At 43.7% G+C, this 17,677-nt stretch overlaps 1 protein-coding gene across 1 annotated transcript; it reads right to left on the bottom strand.

Annotated features, from left to right (window-relative positions):
• Nucleotides 1-820: 820 nt before the first annotated feature.
• Nucleotides 821-7,140, bottom strand: tmem26a (transmembrane protein 26a). The gene is made up of 6 exons (XM_056235119.1): nt 6,836-7,140; nt 5,848-5,944; nt 5,161-5,238; nt 3,984-4,192; nt 2,611-2,690; nt 821-1,436 (listed from the first exon to the last, which is right to left on the bottom strand). Exons 1-6 carry the CDS (start codon nt 7,024-7,026, stop codon nt 1,135-1,137), a joined length of 957 nt encoding a protein of 318 aa, XP_056091094.1. The 5' UTR covers nt 7,027-7,140; the 3' UTR covers nt 821-1,134.
• Nucleotides 7,141-17,677: the final 10,537 nt, after the last annotated feature.

Genomic DNA, 17,677 nt, shown 5'->3' with positions numbered 1-17,677 from the left:
GCCAGCATCCTAAAAAGAAAGCTATTTATTTCCATGTATAAATTTAAACTAAAAAACTACTATTACAAATATGTGTAAATTGTTATTTGGAAGAAATTTAGTTTTTATTATGTTACTGTACTGTTTTACATTGAATATTTCTCTAAAAATGTTCATGGGCCCCATAGCTTCAAGGTTATTGTAGTTAACTAAAACCATTTAAAAAAAACAACATTTTTGTTACTTCAAATAAATGTTAACTGAAATAAAACATAAAAAATGTAAACTTATTTTAATTTGTTGTACTAAAATAGCTAAAACAGAAATACAATTAATAAAAACTATATATAAAATAACTAATGAAAAACACCAAAAAATTACTAAAACTGTAAAATGAAAATGCAAAAAAATAATAAAAGTATTATCTTTTTTTTTCAGCTTGATTCTTCGTTTTTACTTTCGGGGGAAGAAATTTAATAAACAGCCTGAATATTCAATCTCTAGTGGGCAGGGGAATAAAAGCCCCTTTCCGCTGATTGGTCGACCAAAGATTAAACCGTGGCGTCATCAGTTGTTCCGCGCAACAGTTCCTCCAGGTGTAAACGGGGCCTTGTGTTTGATTGATCGGATCACAAGCGATCACAAGTGGACGACGCTACTAAATACAGTTGTAAACAGCGTCTAAAACGCTTTGAGCTCGTCCACTTTAAGAGGTAGACGTTCTGCATAGTGTAAACGTTCATGTGGTCGAAATGCGTTCGAACAGCCACAAAAGAGAGAAGGGTTTGTCTGCGCCTCTGCAGGTTACGCCTCCCACGAAAAAAACAAACGAGCGTGGATGTCATTGACTAAAACAATTTTTTGAAGTAAATTATTTTTATGTTTTATGAATCAAATGTTTGTACGGCTAACTTATATTGCTTTAGAATCTTATGAAGTATGAAATAACAGCTATTAGTTAAACAAAATAAATTATACAATCAAATTATCAATGACTCTAAAATAACATTGCCAAGCAATGGATTGTGGCCTCCTGGGACCCTAGTTCAAAAACACCTGGTATAAGCAAACCATCAGGCACAGTTAATAGAATGCATTGGTAATATTAAAGAAGTTAAATGTTGTTCATTTTAACTTCTTTTCTTTTTTTTTCTTTCAGACTGTGGGAGAGGAAGATGATGATGATGGTGTTGGTTTATAGTCCTGACAGATGACAATGAGCCTGTAGAGGTTGAGTACGACCACTAGGAAGTTCTTGATAGCAAAGAAGACCAACATCTGGTGGAACACATCAAAGTGTATCATCACAATAAGACGAACCACGAGAAAGGGCCCGTCCTGGATAAACAAACTCTCAACGATGTTCCAAATATCTGTACTGTGTCTTGACAAGAGCAAGTTGCAACAGCCTTCTCCACCCGTGGGCTCATCTGGGTTCTGCGGCCGAGATGTCACAACTGTAACACATGAAAGAGAGAAACAAAAGCTGTGGTTTTGAACTTAGTATTCATCAAAGAATCCTGAAAAAACAAATGCATCAGTTTCCACACAAATAGCATCAAATCAGCATATTAGAATGATTTCCGAATGATCATGTGACACTGAAGACTGGAGTAATGATGCTGAAAATTCAGCTTTGATCACAGGAATAAATTACATTTTAAAATATATGAAAAAAGAAAACATTTAAAATTGTAATAATATTTCAGAATATTACATTTGTAAGTTCACAATCAAATTAATGCAGCCTTGGTGATCATAAGAGACTTTTTTCATTAAATTTATATTTTAATTCAGTTGCTTGTGTAGCAGAGAATCTTGGTCTACTCGCCAAGTTTTGATAGCTAATTCCTCGGTGTCGTAGCAGGAAATCATGTTTTGTATACAGGTCATGTTGTCACCCGTTCAATAAAAAGTTACTTTGTAAAAAGGTTTATTTTCAATAAAGTTGAAGTTGCTGGATTTTACTAGAGTTGAAAAGGCAGTCTCTTCAGTTTTGGCAGAGGGCCACAGAGCACTTTGCTTGAAATCAATGACTAAATGTTTACCTCCTAAAAAAAAAAATCTTTTAATGGGGGATTTTAATCCATTATATGTTTGGAAAAGAAAGTTATGTGCCTTTCTGGGTGTTTATAGAAAGCGAAACAAAACATTTGATTTAAATGAAATTTTTACAGAGCATTGAGCAATGCAAGTTTGCAGAAGTGAAAAGTCTGTTGCACTTATGGAAAACATCTCAAAAGATCCAAGAAAATTCGCCCCTTTCTTCTTTCTATGGGGTTTGGTAATAGATACATGTACTGTGGCTGCCAAAACTCTCATTCCTCAAAGGGAAACAGGCATGAAGCATAACTAAACAAAAACACATGCTGTTGATCTGCAAATGACTGAAGCGCTACTTTGAGTTACATCCCAAACCTCTAGTTTGTGTGAGATCCAGGGGTAAGAAAAATACTTTTGATGGAGCAAGATGAAGGATTCCACAGGACAGCAGGGTTCTCCTCCAGTCATTTGAGGGATCCTGAACCATTTTGTAGGTCATTTTCTGTTTTTCAAAGCAGTATCTGTGACGTTTGATGGTGGGGTGTTAAAGAAGCACATGTTAACACAGTTAAACACGTTATCACAAACCTGCCAGGTGCAAAGGAAACTGCAACATACTCCACGTCCACACTGCCAAGATTATATACACCAGCTGATGGTTGTTCTCCCTATAACACAAAGTGAAGAAGAATGTGTTATGCAGATTTGCACAAAATAATGTACTAGCGTTTATATGTGAGTCTTTCTCTTATCATAAATATCAGTAGGAAATTATGACTGGCATAACAGAGAGCAGATTCTCAGATGCCAATACTTCTCTGTTTTCTACCAAACAATTAACTCGACCTATTCTCAGGAAACGGGTCATTTGTGTTCACATGACTACTGATATCACTGACAAGAAAAACCAAAGATCAGAAACGTAGTCACATTATATTTGTCAGCGTTTTTTGCAGCAGAGAATGTAAAGAAAAATTTAAAAAGTAGAGTTTGTGGATTAAATATAAATACATACAAATAAAATAAAGCCTTTTTAAATATAACATGTAACACTTTGTCTGTTTTTTCCTAAACTGCTTTAGGGGTTTTCTGAGAAAAATGCCACATTTTTCTTTGTCTCTCATAAATATACGGTACAAAAATATTGAATAATGTGGTGTAATGTAATATTTGCTAGTAAATGCCAGTTGCATTAACCTTCATTTTGAACTTAACAGGGCTGACTGCATTTGCATTGAATCATTTAGCAGATGTTTTGTCCAAAGCGGCTTACAATTGAGGATAACAATAGAGGCAACAATATGTAAGTGATGTAACAAGTCCTAGTTAGTCTAGCACATTGCATGTAGCAAGGTTTATTCTCTCTTTAGAATAGAATAGAAAAGGTTCGAATTAATTAGTCAAGTGTTAATGAAAAAGATGCATCTTGAAAACGGCTAAAGACTCAGCAGCTCGGGTTGAGTTAGGTAATGGCAGGTCATTCCACCATCAAGGAACCCAACATCAATTTTAATAACTTTTTAATATACTTTAAAATGTAATGTATTCTTGTTATGGCAAAGCTGAATTTTCAGCATCATTACTCCAATATTCTGCGTCACATGATCCTTAAGAAATCCTTCTAATATGCTAAAAAATATATTTTTTATTATCACAGTTGAAAAAAGTGTGTAATATTCTTGTGGAAACAGTGATCAAATTTTTTTTTCAGGATTCTTTGATGAATAGGATTCTTGTTTTCAGGATTCTTGTTTGAAATAGAAATATTTGTAACATTATAAATGTCTTTACTGTCATTTTTGATCGATTCAATGCATAAACGAAAGGATTCATTTCTTTTAAAAAATAAATATTTTTTGAATGGTTTGATATCATTTGAATGGTAGTGCACATCAAAAATAGTATGTGAACTGGTATTCAGTCAACCTTTTGACTATTGACTAAGAACAGGAGGTACCCACTTGACATCAGAGAGTGTTTCACTAGTGAATTCCAGAATGTCTGCCGCCGTGCCAACGAAGATGAGCAAAAGCTGAGACAGCTCGTCACGCGTTACTCCGCCCCCTAGTGGGAGGAGCCACTTTCCAAGGATGAGAAGAATAAGCAGAACTTGATGAAGACCAAGAATCCAGTCATTCGGACAGACAGATGTGAGCATGCGCTCCAGGTGCTGAAAGACATAACACATATATTAATATTATTGTCTGGTTTGGTCTGTTTAAAGTTGGGTTTCACTGTTTCCAGATCAGTTTTCTTTTCTCTGTGTTTATTTGTTACCATGGTTTTTGATTTGCCCTCATGTGTCACACCTGTTTTTAATTAATTACCTCATTCCATCCCTAGTGTTTCTATATAATATAGCCCTCATTTTCAGTAATCTGATCTCGTCTATTATATGTGGCTGTTCTATTCGCTATGTTAATTATCTTATTATCTATTCGCTGAGTTTATTAAAGAAAACTGCTTGCGTATAGATCCTGCCTTTATTTTCCATTTTATTGCAACCCTTGCTGACAATAATACAAACACAGACATTTATAAATTGCTAAACACATCACACCACTGAACATAAAGAGGAATCGTCTCTTCATACCCAAGAAGACACATGAATTGAAATTCACAAGGGTATGAATTATATTAATAAAGAAGATGATTCAGCACTTCTACACTTGCATTCAGAAGGCAAGTTACTTTGGATAAAAGCATCAGCACAATGGATAATTTGTATTTTGTACAAGATCAAATTTGCAAGTGAAAGAGAAGGAAACCAAGAAGAGAAAATATCAAGTTTTCCTGGTCTCTGGACCGACAAGAGAGTGGCTAATAAGGCCCAAAAATAATTAGATCTCATCATAGGAATGTTGAGATTTAAATCTAAATGTTTTATTATCTATTTAAATCTGAAGTAACGTTATATTTTAATTCTAGAGAAAGACAGAGGAAGTGAAAGGCAAGACAATTCTAAGGAAAACTGTCTGTGTTGTGTGTGTCTGGGCCACAGGAAATGAATGACATCACAAATTAGAAGCACGTGTGATTTATACATACACATAGCAGATACATTACAGTCAGAGTGTTAGTCACTTTTTTACATTAATACAATAAACCGTCAATTAAAAACTTAAAATAAAAGATTACCTTTAGTGTTTCGTTAACCTTAGTGCCATTTGAAGGCAATATGCTCTTGACATTCTCCCAAGAGTCCAGTTTCCTACACTGCAAGACACAAAAATTACAGAGAAGAGTTTAAGGAGGGAAAAAAGACACTCACAGAATATCATCTTATATATGAGCATGATTAGGTTAAACTGACTTCACATATGCATAGAGATAGTCTACCTAAAAATGAAAAAAAAAGAAGATATTTTGAAGAACGCTGAAAACCAAACAGTTTTTGGTTCCCATTGACTTCCAAAATATGACCGAAAAAATAAAGTGGAAATAAATGGGAACCGAAACTTATCAACATTCTTCAAAATATCTTCTTTTGTGTTTAGCTGAAGAAAGTAAGCCATACAGGTTTGGAACGACATGAGGGTGAGTAAATGATTACAGAATTTTCCTTTTTGGGACAAAGTTGTTGTCCTCACTCAAAAATGAATCAGAATAAGAATGTGAATAAAATAGTGTTTTGGTTATTGCACATGTTTAGGGTTTACTAAAAAAAAAAAAACATATTTGCACATAAAGAAAGTCATATATGTTTGGATCGATAAAATGAGAGTGAATAAACAATGACAGAAATTTATTTTTTTGGGTGAACTGTCCCTTTAAGAGGAAAACGCGTCAAAATTCCACTGAAAGAATGGGTATAAAGAATAATACCTGAGGGTCACTGGCTTTGTTTTCCTGATGATGTAACTCTAGAATCCATATGGATGGAATAATGCTGATGAGGAACAATAGAATGGCTGGAGAAAACCTGAAAGATGACAGAAGACGGGTTGCATAATTTTTACAGAACATACACATTCATCAACCCATACATCAGTTGTGGTAAATGGAAGCTAAAACCTGTTCGCTTGAAGTGCGAGAACCAATGAGGTTCATTCTTGTGTTATGCAGCAGGTTTGAGCTTCTGCAAGAGGTTTTATCCATAGACAGTAAAAGGGTTTTATCTTACGCGTCAAGCATGTTTGGTTGAGCTTCTAAATTATGTTCACTGATCAATTTTTTTATATGAATAAAAGCCTAAATTAAATATGTTCATCATATAAAGTGATCGTGTCTCTTCAGAAAATTCTGAGTAAACCACTCAATTCATTTGGTTTAGTTTTACAAACTCTTTATGAACTTTTTGAAGCGTCAAAGTAGTAGTTGCTTAGCTGTCAACGGAGGAACAGGAATTACTCAGATTTTTATTAAAATGATGGGTTTGGAACGACATGAGGGACGGGTGAGTAATGACATAATTTTTATTTTTGTGGGAACTAACCCTTTAAGATCATTGCTGGAGACCACTCAGATTATACTAGACCATAGTGTCTTGACTTTCACACACATCCTTTACTCAGTCAGCAGTAACAATAGGTCTAGCAGGATGTTGGTGAGGGGGAGGGAGGCAGTGAGGAATGTCGATAACTTTTTAGGAAAATTGAATTTAAAATGCTACTGAAACTTGAGAACAGCAAGTGTCTACAAAAGAAGTCGAATAAAAGCCATGTAACATATATTCAGCTCTAAATACATTGAATAGAAGAAATTTGCACCAAGAGTGTGAATCCATCCAGCAGAAAATGATCAACAGCTGTCGTGAAGCAGCTTCTGTCAGCACCACTGTAAATCGTGTATAATAATGTGTTGTGTCACTCACCATTTGTAGTCTTTCCCTTTCCTTCGTTTTAAAGTGACGAACATCTCCACGACCAGAGGAAGGTAAAGTACAGTCAGTAACCAGTACATGTTGTCATTTTTCACCGTTTTCACTCTCCAGACGCCGATGAGAGAGACCAGAATGAATAAGGACCTGGTTATGATCGCGCACACGAATTTAACTAAAATCATCGTAAAGACAACACAACAGTGTCCCGGCTTTGTGCGGTGTAAAGTGCGCTTGTAGAGTCGCGTTGAGTCCCCAGTTTTTGTTGAATCCTCCCACCAGCGTCAGTGTGTGAAATGAAATCTGAGGGGAACTCTCCTGAAGACACTGATGGAGGAACTGACACATTTTGTATAAGACCGTGCAATTTAATGTACTACGTGTATTGTATGGACGCTGTCTCTTTATATTTTAGCAAAAAAAAAAAAAAATCTAAGCTTTTCTCCAAGTTCCTCCAAGTGGTGGTCAATGCGTCAATCGAGGGGGAGCTGAACTTCAAGCTCCACTCATTGGCTCTGCAGTGAGCAGCCAAAAGGAAACGTGTGAAACTTTATGTGACCGGTAGAGGGCAGCATTAAAGATGGGGTCAAGCGGCAACCTCCCCAGGTTTTTCTCAATGTCAAGGATACTTCCTTGGCAGGACGCGTCTTTCCAAGTCATTTCCTTCAGGCTAGGCGAGGATCCTCTTTAGGATTCGAGAGAACACGTAAATGGAACATTCTAGCAAGTTTACGTCATTGCGTCCATCAGTGAAAAGGTAAGTTTCGGCGCGGCAAAAAATTGCAAAAATGGAAATGCTACTGGCTTGTTTGTTGTACAGCTTTTTTGTGGAGATGGAAATTGTGAGGCAGGATCGGCGTCAGGATCGCAGGAGGAGAATGTTGATTTGTCGCCACCTCTGCCGTCAAAGACGTGGGATGGTAAGTAGCTCTTATGATTAATTTATAAATAAATTATAGCGAATACAACCCCGCGAACTCTAACGAGAAGCGGAGGGGTCTTGAATAAACCTGAAAGGGTTGTATTCGCTGTAAAAACCGTCTCGCTATACATTATCCCATGGCTGCCTACCTAACAAAATAAATCAATAATAATAAATCAATAATTTGAGACAAAATATTGATTTAAAAAGGAGTTTATTGATTTAAAAATGATTGTATTGCCTGAGTGAACAGAACTGCGTCCATAGCAACATTCTAGCTGTTAAAACACATGCAATGGTAAAATATGTGATCAACAAAAAAAGTCTATATGAAGTAAAAATTACAAGGTGAATAACCAGTAAAAAGGGAACAGCTTTAAATCCCCCCCCTGCAAATCAGTTGAGCCGATATGTTTAATAGTTTAACAAACATTAAATAAATGGCAAAACTGAAATTATACTTAAACCTTCCTCTCTTCTTCATGTTGTACAGGCTCGGCCCTACTGTGCCATCAATGCCACAGTGCCAGTACTGCAGCGGTACTATGGGGGGGGAGGACACTCGGCCAGACATCAGGCTGGGCAGAGAGGCCATGCAGCAGCTGATGGTGGCCCTGAAGACAGACAGGCAGCACGGATGGGGCCCGACCCTGGAGACACTCGTCTTCCTGTTCTGGCTGGCAACCGGTTCAGCCTACAGAGTTGTCTCCAGGGTCTTCAGCATTCCTCTTCCCACGGCGCACAGAGTTTTCCACAGGATGGTGGATGAGATGGTGGCTGTGCTCCCCCAATTTGTTCACTTCCCCCGCACACAGGGTTGGTTTTTAAATTGTCCCACTTTTTTTTTGCCTGGGCGTTGGAAACCCTCCCTTCCAGCCTCATCTTCTGGGGGGGTGGGGGGAGTGAATGGTAGGCGGCAGGCCTATAATATTAACGTTACATTACTGTGTACAACTTAAGTCGTTATTTTTAAAAGAATTGCCGGTGACGGCAAACAAGCTAACAATTGTTAAAATGACAGGTTAGCCATCAATAACGTAATTTGTATAATTTGTAATATCAATACGGTAGTAATTTGTACTGGCATTTAAACGTTAAACTTTACTTATATGACGGTTATAACAAATGTATGGTAGCGTAAATATACTTACATTTAAAAGCATATTGCCCCGTTATTGCTCCGACTCCGCTAACGTCTAGCGCAAAGTCTATACATATGCATCCTTTCCTGTGTATGGGATATTTTCCAAACGAAGGACTCCGGCCTTGGTTGAAATTCTGAGGATTCTCGACATTGGAACAGTCCTTCTACGGATGTCGATGAGGTAGCATCCTCGAAATTCTGGCTTCCGAGGATCCTTCCTTGACATTGAGAAATGCCTCCTGTCTCTCTCTTGAAACCAACACGGAAGTGAATTAAACTGCAATTCATCTACTGACCGCTTGAGGCTGGAGGCAGAAGTGAGTCAAATCTGCATCTCCCCCATGTTAAAATGCCCAACTTTACAGCAGAAAAAAAACATGTTTACAGCCTGGAGCAAAAAGTGGTTTTGGTCTTTATAGCTTATTTTGCCCTTCATGACAACTGTGAGGGGGGTGAATTTTTTTACAACTCATCCATTTAAATTATATTAAGCCTGCATAATTAAGGGCGTGGCCACTTGAGTGAAAGGTGGATTGCGGCCGTTTGTCTGCTGTCTGTTAGCGTCACTCAGCTAATTCCAGCAGCTGCTGTACTTGCCATCTCTGCCGTGTTTGTGCTTTTTTCTGGATTATTTCATACAATTTAATACACGCATTATACCTTCGCCCACGCCGTTGATGGATTCCGTCGTTGTCGAGTATGGAGAGAACAACCAGCGCTGTATTTCCAGTTGTTTTCCTCGCATGCACTGACGTTAATCGACTAAAGTAACGCTAAAGTAGCACCTCAGCTCCACCCACGTCACGCCTCTTTGCCCATTTTATTTTATCCAGTAGTGACGAGAGGTGACGCGCTGCCAAGATGGCGACGGCCGGCCCCGCCTACTTTAGGCTTCAAAAACGCTCTTTAGAAACCTACGGGTGACGTCACGGACACTACGTCCATATTTTTTTACAGTTTATGGGTGTGGTGTGTGATTTTCTTTTTTGACCATTTTTTTTTTAAATCACTTGAAATCCTATTCCTAACCCACTTGCAGCCACTGAGTTAGAAGCACTGAAATGAAAATTAAGCAATTTAATCATCTGTGGAACGGGCAGGACTCGAAAAACTTTCCAAGACCACCTAGAATCATTGGACAGTCAGTGCGTCAATCAAACGGTCGTACCCAGTGGTGCAGATAGGATTTTTTAACTGGGGGGGACCAAGCTGTCAGCAAATAATTTAAACTCAATTCGTTATTTTGTGTAATTTGGGCTTTAACTAGTGCTCAAGTAGTTTCTTTATGTAATTTTGGCTAATGATTTGCACTAAAAAGCCATTGGGGGATTCTTGTTTGAAATCATGGATAAACGTACTCGGTTACTAACGTAACCTCGGTTCTCTCTAGAGAGGGAACGAGTACTGCGTAATAGCTTTACGCTAGGGGAAAAACTCTTTTCCACGAGATATTGAAGCCAAAAATTATCCTTAATTTTTTATTAATGTAAAACGCTTTGCAGCAGCAAGCAGACATTGGCGAAACAGCTCGCGCGCCTATTGGTTGCTCTGCAGCAAATGCAGCAGCCTATCGAGAGAGACTCTGCGTGACGTAATGACCAATGGGGGCAATTCGCGCCCATATCGTCACGTCCCGCCAGAAGGGGCGTGGTCTCACCCTATAAATATGCTCGTTAGGCTGGTACAAGCTGGTTTTTATCGCTGAAGCGAACCAGAGCGTATTCCAAGCACGGCAAGATACGCAGTACTCGTTCCCTCTCTAGAGAGAACCGAGTACGTTCTCTTACGAGAGTATCTCTCGTACTGCGTAATAGCTTTACGCTAGGGGAACACAATGCAACACGCCGTGCGTACAGGGATCCAACACCAAAGTCCCGAGGGCCGAAGCCCAGGGCTCATGTAGTGCATAATCACCATAAACTCACATAGAGTGGAGGAAGAGAGGCTGGAAGCGTCATTCCCTATAAAAAAGCACCCAGCGGGGCTATCAAATGACAATAAAACGCGCAGCCAGGGTGAAAGCTTTCAGCCTGATCTGGGTGGCCATACGTGTGTCAACACTCATGGGGCTGCAGTAAACTCAGCATCTGGGCCGCACAGCGGGGCAGATAGCACTGAATTTTAGACCGCCAAAAGCTTAGCTTGTAAGGCGGGTACCTCCAGGTTATAGTATTTTATAAATGTAGACGGCGAGGCCCAGCCCGCTGCCGTACAGATATCTTGCAGGGAAACCCCGCTCGACCAAGCCCACGAAGAGGCCACGCCTCTCGTGGAGTGCGCTCTGACACCCAAGGGGCACTGTAGGCCCTTTGCAGAGTAAGCGAGCGCAATGGCATCCACTATCCATCTGGATAGGCTCTGTTTTGAGGCGGCGAGTCCCGTGGAACGCCCGCCAAACAAAACAAAAAGCTGCTCCGTCTGTCTGAAAACAGACGAGCGTGACACATAAGCTCTCAATGCCCTGACGGGGCAAAGGAGACTCGCATCCTCCTCCTCACTGAGAACCGGAAGGGCGGACAGGGAAATTACCTGGGCCCTGAACGGTGTATTGAGGGATTTCGGGACATACCCGTGCTTAGGTTTGAGAATGACCTTCGAGTCATTAGGCCCAAACTCCATACACGACGCGCTTACTGAAAGCGCCTGCAAGTCCCCTATGCGCTTCACTGAAGCGAGAGCCATGAGAAACACTGTTTTGAACGACAGGTGTTTCATGTCCACCAGCTGGATTGGCCTAAACGGGGCGCCTTTCATGGCCTCCAGGACCGTGGAAAGGTCCCACGTCGGGACTGAAGGGGGCCTGGGAGGGTTCAGCCTCCGAGCTCCCCTAAGGAAACGCACGACTAAGTCGTTTTTCCCCAGCGGCTGGCCAGACACCGGTTTTGCAAACGTTGCTATGGCCGCCACATATACTTTGAGCGTGGATGGGGTCCTGCCCTTATCCAGTAGCTCTTGAAGGAAGGAAAGCACTTCCGAAACCCCGCATTCCACAGGTGAAAAGCTCCGGGCTTGACACCATGCAGAGAAAACAGACCCTTTCGAGGAGTAGAGCCGCCTGGTAGACGGAGCTCTAGCCTGCGCGATCGTGTTTAACACTCCCTCCGGGAGGCTAGCGGGTACCCGTTGATAGCCCATGCGTGCAGGGACCACAACTCCGGGCGAGGGTGCCAAATCGAGCCCTCCGCCTGAGAGAGGAGATCTCTCCTCAATGGTACAGGCCATGGGGCAGTGCTGGTCAGCTGCATCAGGGCAGGGAACCACGTCTGGTTTGTCCAGAGCGGAGCTACGAGCAGCACTGGGCATCCGTTCTCCCTGATTCGTTCCAAGACCTGAGGCAGGAGCGAGACAGGAGGAAAAGCATACAGGGGGCAGCGGGGCCAAACATGAGCCAGCGCGTCCTTGCTTTTCGAGAAAAACTCCGGGCAATGAGCGTTTTCGTGGGACGCGAACAGGTCCACCTGTGCTCTGCCGAACGTTTTCCACGGCAGCTGGACCGTCTGCGGGTGCAGCGACCATTCCCCTGCTGGAACATTGTTCCTGGACAGTCTGTCTGGTCCCACATTCAGGTGACCAGGCACGTGCGCTGCTCTCAGTGAGAGCAGGTTGTGCTGAGCCCAAACCAAGAGGCGTTCCGTCAGCCTGTGAAGGTTTCGTGACCTGACGCCGCCCTGGCGATTTATGTACGCCACCACTGACATGTTGTCCGACCGGACCAAGACGTGGTGGCCTGTTAACTGGGGACAAAAACGCCGTAGCGCTTTGTCGACTGCTATCATCTCCAAGCAGTTTATGTGAAGGAGCTTTTCCCGTTCTGACCACAGGCCAGCTAGCGGTCTGCCCTCGAGCAGTGCTCCCCACCCCGAGGTGGAGGCGTCCGTAGACACCACCTTCACACTCGAAGCGGTCCCCAGACTCACACCTGACTGGTACCAGTCTGTTATTTTCCAAGGTTCCAGAGCTGAAACACACTGAAGGTCGACCCTGAGGCGAAACAGACCCGCTGTCCATGCCCTGGGTGGAACCCGCGCTTTCAGCCACATCTGCAGTGGGTGCATGCGGAGCAAGCCCAACTGGAGTACAGAGGCTGCTGAGGCCATCAGCCCCAGCATTTTCTGAAACCTTTTGAGCGGAACTATCGCGCCGTGGCGGAAGGATTTCGCGACGCGCTGAATATTTAACCCGCGCTCTGGTGACAGGCGTGCTGTCATGGACAGCGAGTCCAACACGGTTCCCAGAAAGGAAATTTTCTGACTGGGAGACAGTGAGCTCTTCGCCCAATTGACTGTGAGGCCCAGCTCCTCGAGGTGCTCGAGTAATGCGGCCCTGTGTTCTATGAGCTCCGATCGTGATCGAGCTAGAATCAGCCAATCGTCCAAGTAGTTCAGGACTCGCATGCCCTGAAGTCTCAGGGGTGCGAGCGCCGCGTCCATGCACTTCGTAAATGTACGAGGTGCTAGGGACAGGCCGAATGGCAGGACTGTGTATTGATATGCCTGGCCCTCGAAGGCGAATCTCAAGAATCGCCTGTGATGGGACGCTATTTGTATTTGGAAATAGGCGTCTTTCAGATCTATCGACATAAACCAGTCCCCGTGGCGCACTTGCGCGAGGATTTTCCTGGTCGTAAGCATTCTGAACTGGCGTTTCACAAGCACTCTGTTCAGCTGTCATAGATCTAAAATGGGTCTGAGACCCCCATCCTTTTTCGGTACCAGAAAATATCTGCTGTATAGGCCCCCTTCGCTCTGAGCCTGAGATAAAGGTTCCATAGCCCCTTTGCTCAGTAGTTTCGCTATCTCGGCACGAAGCAGATGAGACACTTCGTTTTTCACCGTAGTTTCGACACGCGCTGTATAACGGCGCGGGCGTCGAGCGAATTGTAGCGAATAGCCTCTCTTTATAGTGTTCAGCACCCATTCTGATACCCCGGGAAGCTTTGACCACGCATCTGCGTGAATAGCTAGAGGCAGAATGAAATCCGGGCTCTGGTCGCGGCAAAACGGCAGCTCGAGAGCCCGGGCATACTGGGAACACAACACCGTGTTTACAGCGTTCGAGGCGGGGGGCCTGGCCGCGCTCAGCTTTTTTATGGCAGATTGTGCAGAAAAAGCGAGCGGGGGAGATCCCGTAGGAATCGGCGTGTCTGTGAGAAAATGTGGGCGCGGGGCTGCGGGCACATTTATTACACTGATAACATTGTCGGTCATGGGCGACTGAATGTGTGTTGGTTTCGTTTTTACAGAAACCAAGGGACACGCAGCATGTAGTGTGAGCGGGCATGGTGACATGGGCGCGTTTACTACATTGTTTGCACAATCGACCTGAGTCGATTTTATTTGTGCTAGCCCTGCACCGTGGCGGGCTGTGTCTGGGTGAGGGAATGGGCACTGGGTGGGCATTCTTACAACACTCATAACACCATCGGCCGTGGCCGGAACACCAGAAAATGCACTCTTTATTGGATTTATCTGGGTAGCCGTAAAAACGGCTTTTGTGCGCAGGCAAACGGGCTGAGACACCGGCTGGCTCACTGGGAAATACACTGGGACAGTCGCGATGCTTGGAACTGACCGAGCGAGAAGTTTTGGTGGAAATCCGGCCGCAGCGGGATCTGAACACCGTCGCTTTCCTAGAATGGCTAGGAAGATTTTGAGGCCTCGGGCTTGATCTCAATCCTCGGCCGGGGCCCGCGCTGAGGGGGGCGGCGTCCAGCAGAGCGAGAGCGCGGTCTTTGGTCTCGGGCGTGGCGGCGCTGCGAAGCGGCGGCGGCGGGCGGTGCAGGCTGCGGCTGAGAACTGCGAGCAGACGGCTGTTTTGAGCGGCCTGCAGCGGAGCTCGAGCGCTTCGGAAGGAAGTGCTTCATGGCCTGCGAAGTCTTTTGCACCTCCATGAATCTGTCCGCGAAATCTTTGACGGCAGATCCGAAAAGGCCCGCTGGTGAAATGGGTGCGTCGAGGAACACAGAGCGCTCGGCTTCCGTCATCTCGGACAGCGTCAGCCATAAGTGTCTCTCAGCCACGGTGAGAGAGGCCATGTTTCGTCCTATGGCCTGCGCAGCGGCTTTAGCAGCGCGAAGAGCGAGGTCTGTAGCGCTTCTCAGGTCCGCCACGCAGATCGCTCCGGGTCCTTCCTCGTCCAATTTAAGGAGAAGGTCGGCCTGGAAGATCTGCAGGATAGCCATAGTGTGCAGCGCTGAAACTACTTGCCCGGCGGCGGTGTAAGCGCGTCCGTGCATGGCTGACGTCACTCGGCAGGCTTTAGATGGTAGCGTCGTGTGAGCGCGCCGTCCAGCGGAGGGCGGGCAGAGATGAGACGCTACAGCTGGTTCCACAGGAGGAACGGAAAGGTATCCTCTGTCCTTCGCGCCATCCACCGAGGAGAAAGCAGCAGAGGCAGAGGTACGCAGCCTGGCGGAGAAGGGGGCGTTCCACGATTTAGTCACTTCCTCGTGAAGTTCCGGGAGGAAGTTCCGGCGAGCTTTGGCGGGCTGGAGAAAGCTCGGGAGCGCGCTGGGCGCGGCGCTTCTTGCGGCGCGGCACCACGGCGGGCTGCGGTGAAGGCTCGGAGAATGATGCCAGGCGAGTCCTCAGAGTCACCATAGGCAAAAGCTCGCAATGAGGGCATCCGCCGTCAGCGAGCGCGAGAGCCGCGTGATCCTCACCCAGGCAGGAAACACAGATGACGTGCCGGTCTCCATCGCTGAGCAGGGCGCGGCACGAGCCACAGGAAGGCATCTTTAAAAAGACGCAGCTCTTTTGTGAGAGAAGTGTGAGTCGCGTCAAGTAAGCGAGCAAACACTCTCAGCAGAGTAAAGATACACAGAGTATAAAAAGGATATAGAACGCCGGAAAGCGCAGCAGGTACGGCAGTTGAAGGCGGCGAGGCCAGCGACTCCAGAGCTCGTCCCGCTGAAAGGCTTGCTTCGACGGCGCGGCTTCTCACTCCGGATCCAGCGATGCGTGTGCGTCGCTGAAGAGATAAAAATCAGCTTGTACCAGCCTAACGAGCATTTTTATAGGGTGAGACCACGCCCCTTCTGGCGGGACGTGACGATATGGGCGCGAATTGCCCCCATTGGTCATTACGTCACGCAGAGTCTCTCTCGATAGGCTGCTGCATTTGCTGCAGAGCAACCAATAGGCGCACGAGCTGTTTCACCTATGTCTGCTTGCTGCTGCAAAGCGTTTTACATTAATAAAAAATTAAGGATAATTTTTGGGTTCAATATCTCGTGGAAAAGAGTTTTTCCCCTAGCGTAAAGCTATTACGCAGTACGAGAGATACTCTCGTAAGAGAACAACAATGAACAAAGGTAAACAAAGGCCAACCTGATCACCAGCAATGCATGATCAGACTGTTATTTGACTAGTATGCCAATCACCCACCAAAACTTCATGTCTTCAGCAAAGTATGTTTTATTTAAACATTTGCTTATCTCAGCATACAAAGTCTATCATTATGAACAAAAAAGCAAAGAACCTATGTGCAAAAAATAATACTAAAATAAAATAACAACAACATATTTTCTACTGTGGCTGCCCTCCTGCAGATCCTCACTTGACTGACTAGGGCCTGCCTTACTGTCATCAGAAATCGCCTGCAGGCCAGGAGGACAACAGTTTAAATCTTATAATTTCAGTTAACTCTCTATACCTCTATAGAATGTGAATATCAATGTGAAATGCAACATATTCCTGAGAATTAATGGCTAAAACTACTATTTTAAAAATGTCTAAGAATAACTAAAAAGTTTTAAATTTAAGTGTTAATTACAATTTTGTTGCAATTTATAGATTAGAAATATCTTTCAAATGATGTATGACATATTAAGAAATGTTTTTCATAGCCCATAATTTAAGAATCTATATCCTCCGTTGCTCCGTACAATAAAAAAAAAAACATGATTTCCTGCTATAAGAGGATGTCAAAAGTTTATGTAGGCCTTTATTTGTTGTTTGCATAAACCTTGCACCACACAAATTTACTTATAGTGGTTTACACGACAGTGAACATACCTCAACAATTTATACAGTACAATGGGTTAAATGATAAGATAAAACATTATTTCCTGACGACGATAAATTGTTTGATTTATCCAACCATTCTTTTTGTGTTCATTCATTATTTGCCTCTGTCCACTCACCTAAATGCAAAGTTATGGTCTCCACATTTTGCTGTTTACTAAGTGCAAAAGCCTTATTGTCAGACTAGCTATTGCCCTTAACAAATCTAATCTGCCACATCTGGGAAAGTCAACAGGCATAGGATACTTACATTGTTTGTTTTTTGAAAAAACGAGGTGATTGTTTTTTGTCTCTTCATTGCCTTTATGTGGCATTTATACAGTCGATTTTGTTCAGTTCAGAAAATCACCGACTCAGCTCAGTCATAGATGGTATATGATCACTATGGTTACCGGTCCGCTCCTACAGGCACGATTGAGGCAGCTACTAGCTCCTCATAGGACCCTGGCGACGTCACTCAGGAGAAGTCGTAGCACACAAACACACGGTGGCATGAAGGCATCGTGTGTTTATTGACAACAGAACAGCGTGTAGTGAGAACGTGGGTACAAAGTAATGGTGACCGGTGTAGATCAGCCTGATTCTGAAGCAGCGGCGGGCCGGGACACTCTACTTTGGCTAATGTACATATAGCGAAAACACCGGTTAATCCTCTGTTTTACCGATTTTTGTCACCTTTTGTAGGGATAGTGAGGGCGGGGGACGGATCGGGTAACTATAAATCTGGGGGGGTCATGTCCCCCCCG

This window comes from Rhinichthys klamathensis, unplaced genomic scaffold, assembly GCF_029890125.1.
Source record: "Rhinichthys klamathensis goyatoka isolate OS25496 unplaced genomic scaffold, OSU_Roscu_1.1 h1tg000412l_1, whole genome shotgun sequence".
In the NCBI taxonomy this organism is placed as follows: domain Eukaryota; kingdom Metazoa; phylum Chordata; class Actinopteri; order Cypriniformes; family Leuciscidae; genus Rhinichthys; species Rhinichthys klamathensis.
The sequence above is the reverse complement of the archived record's forward strand: the minus strand, read 5'-3'. Positions and strand labels throughout refer to the sequence as shown.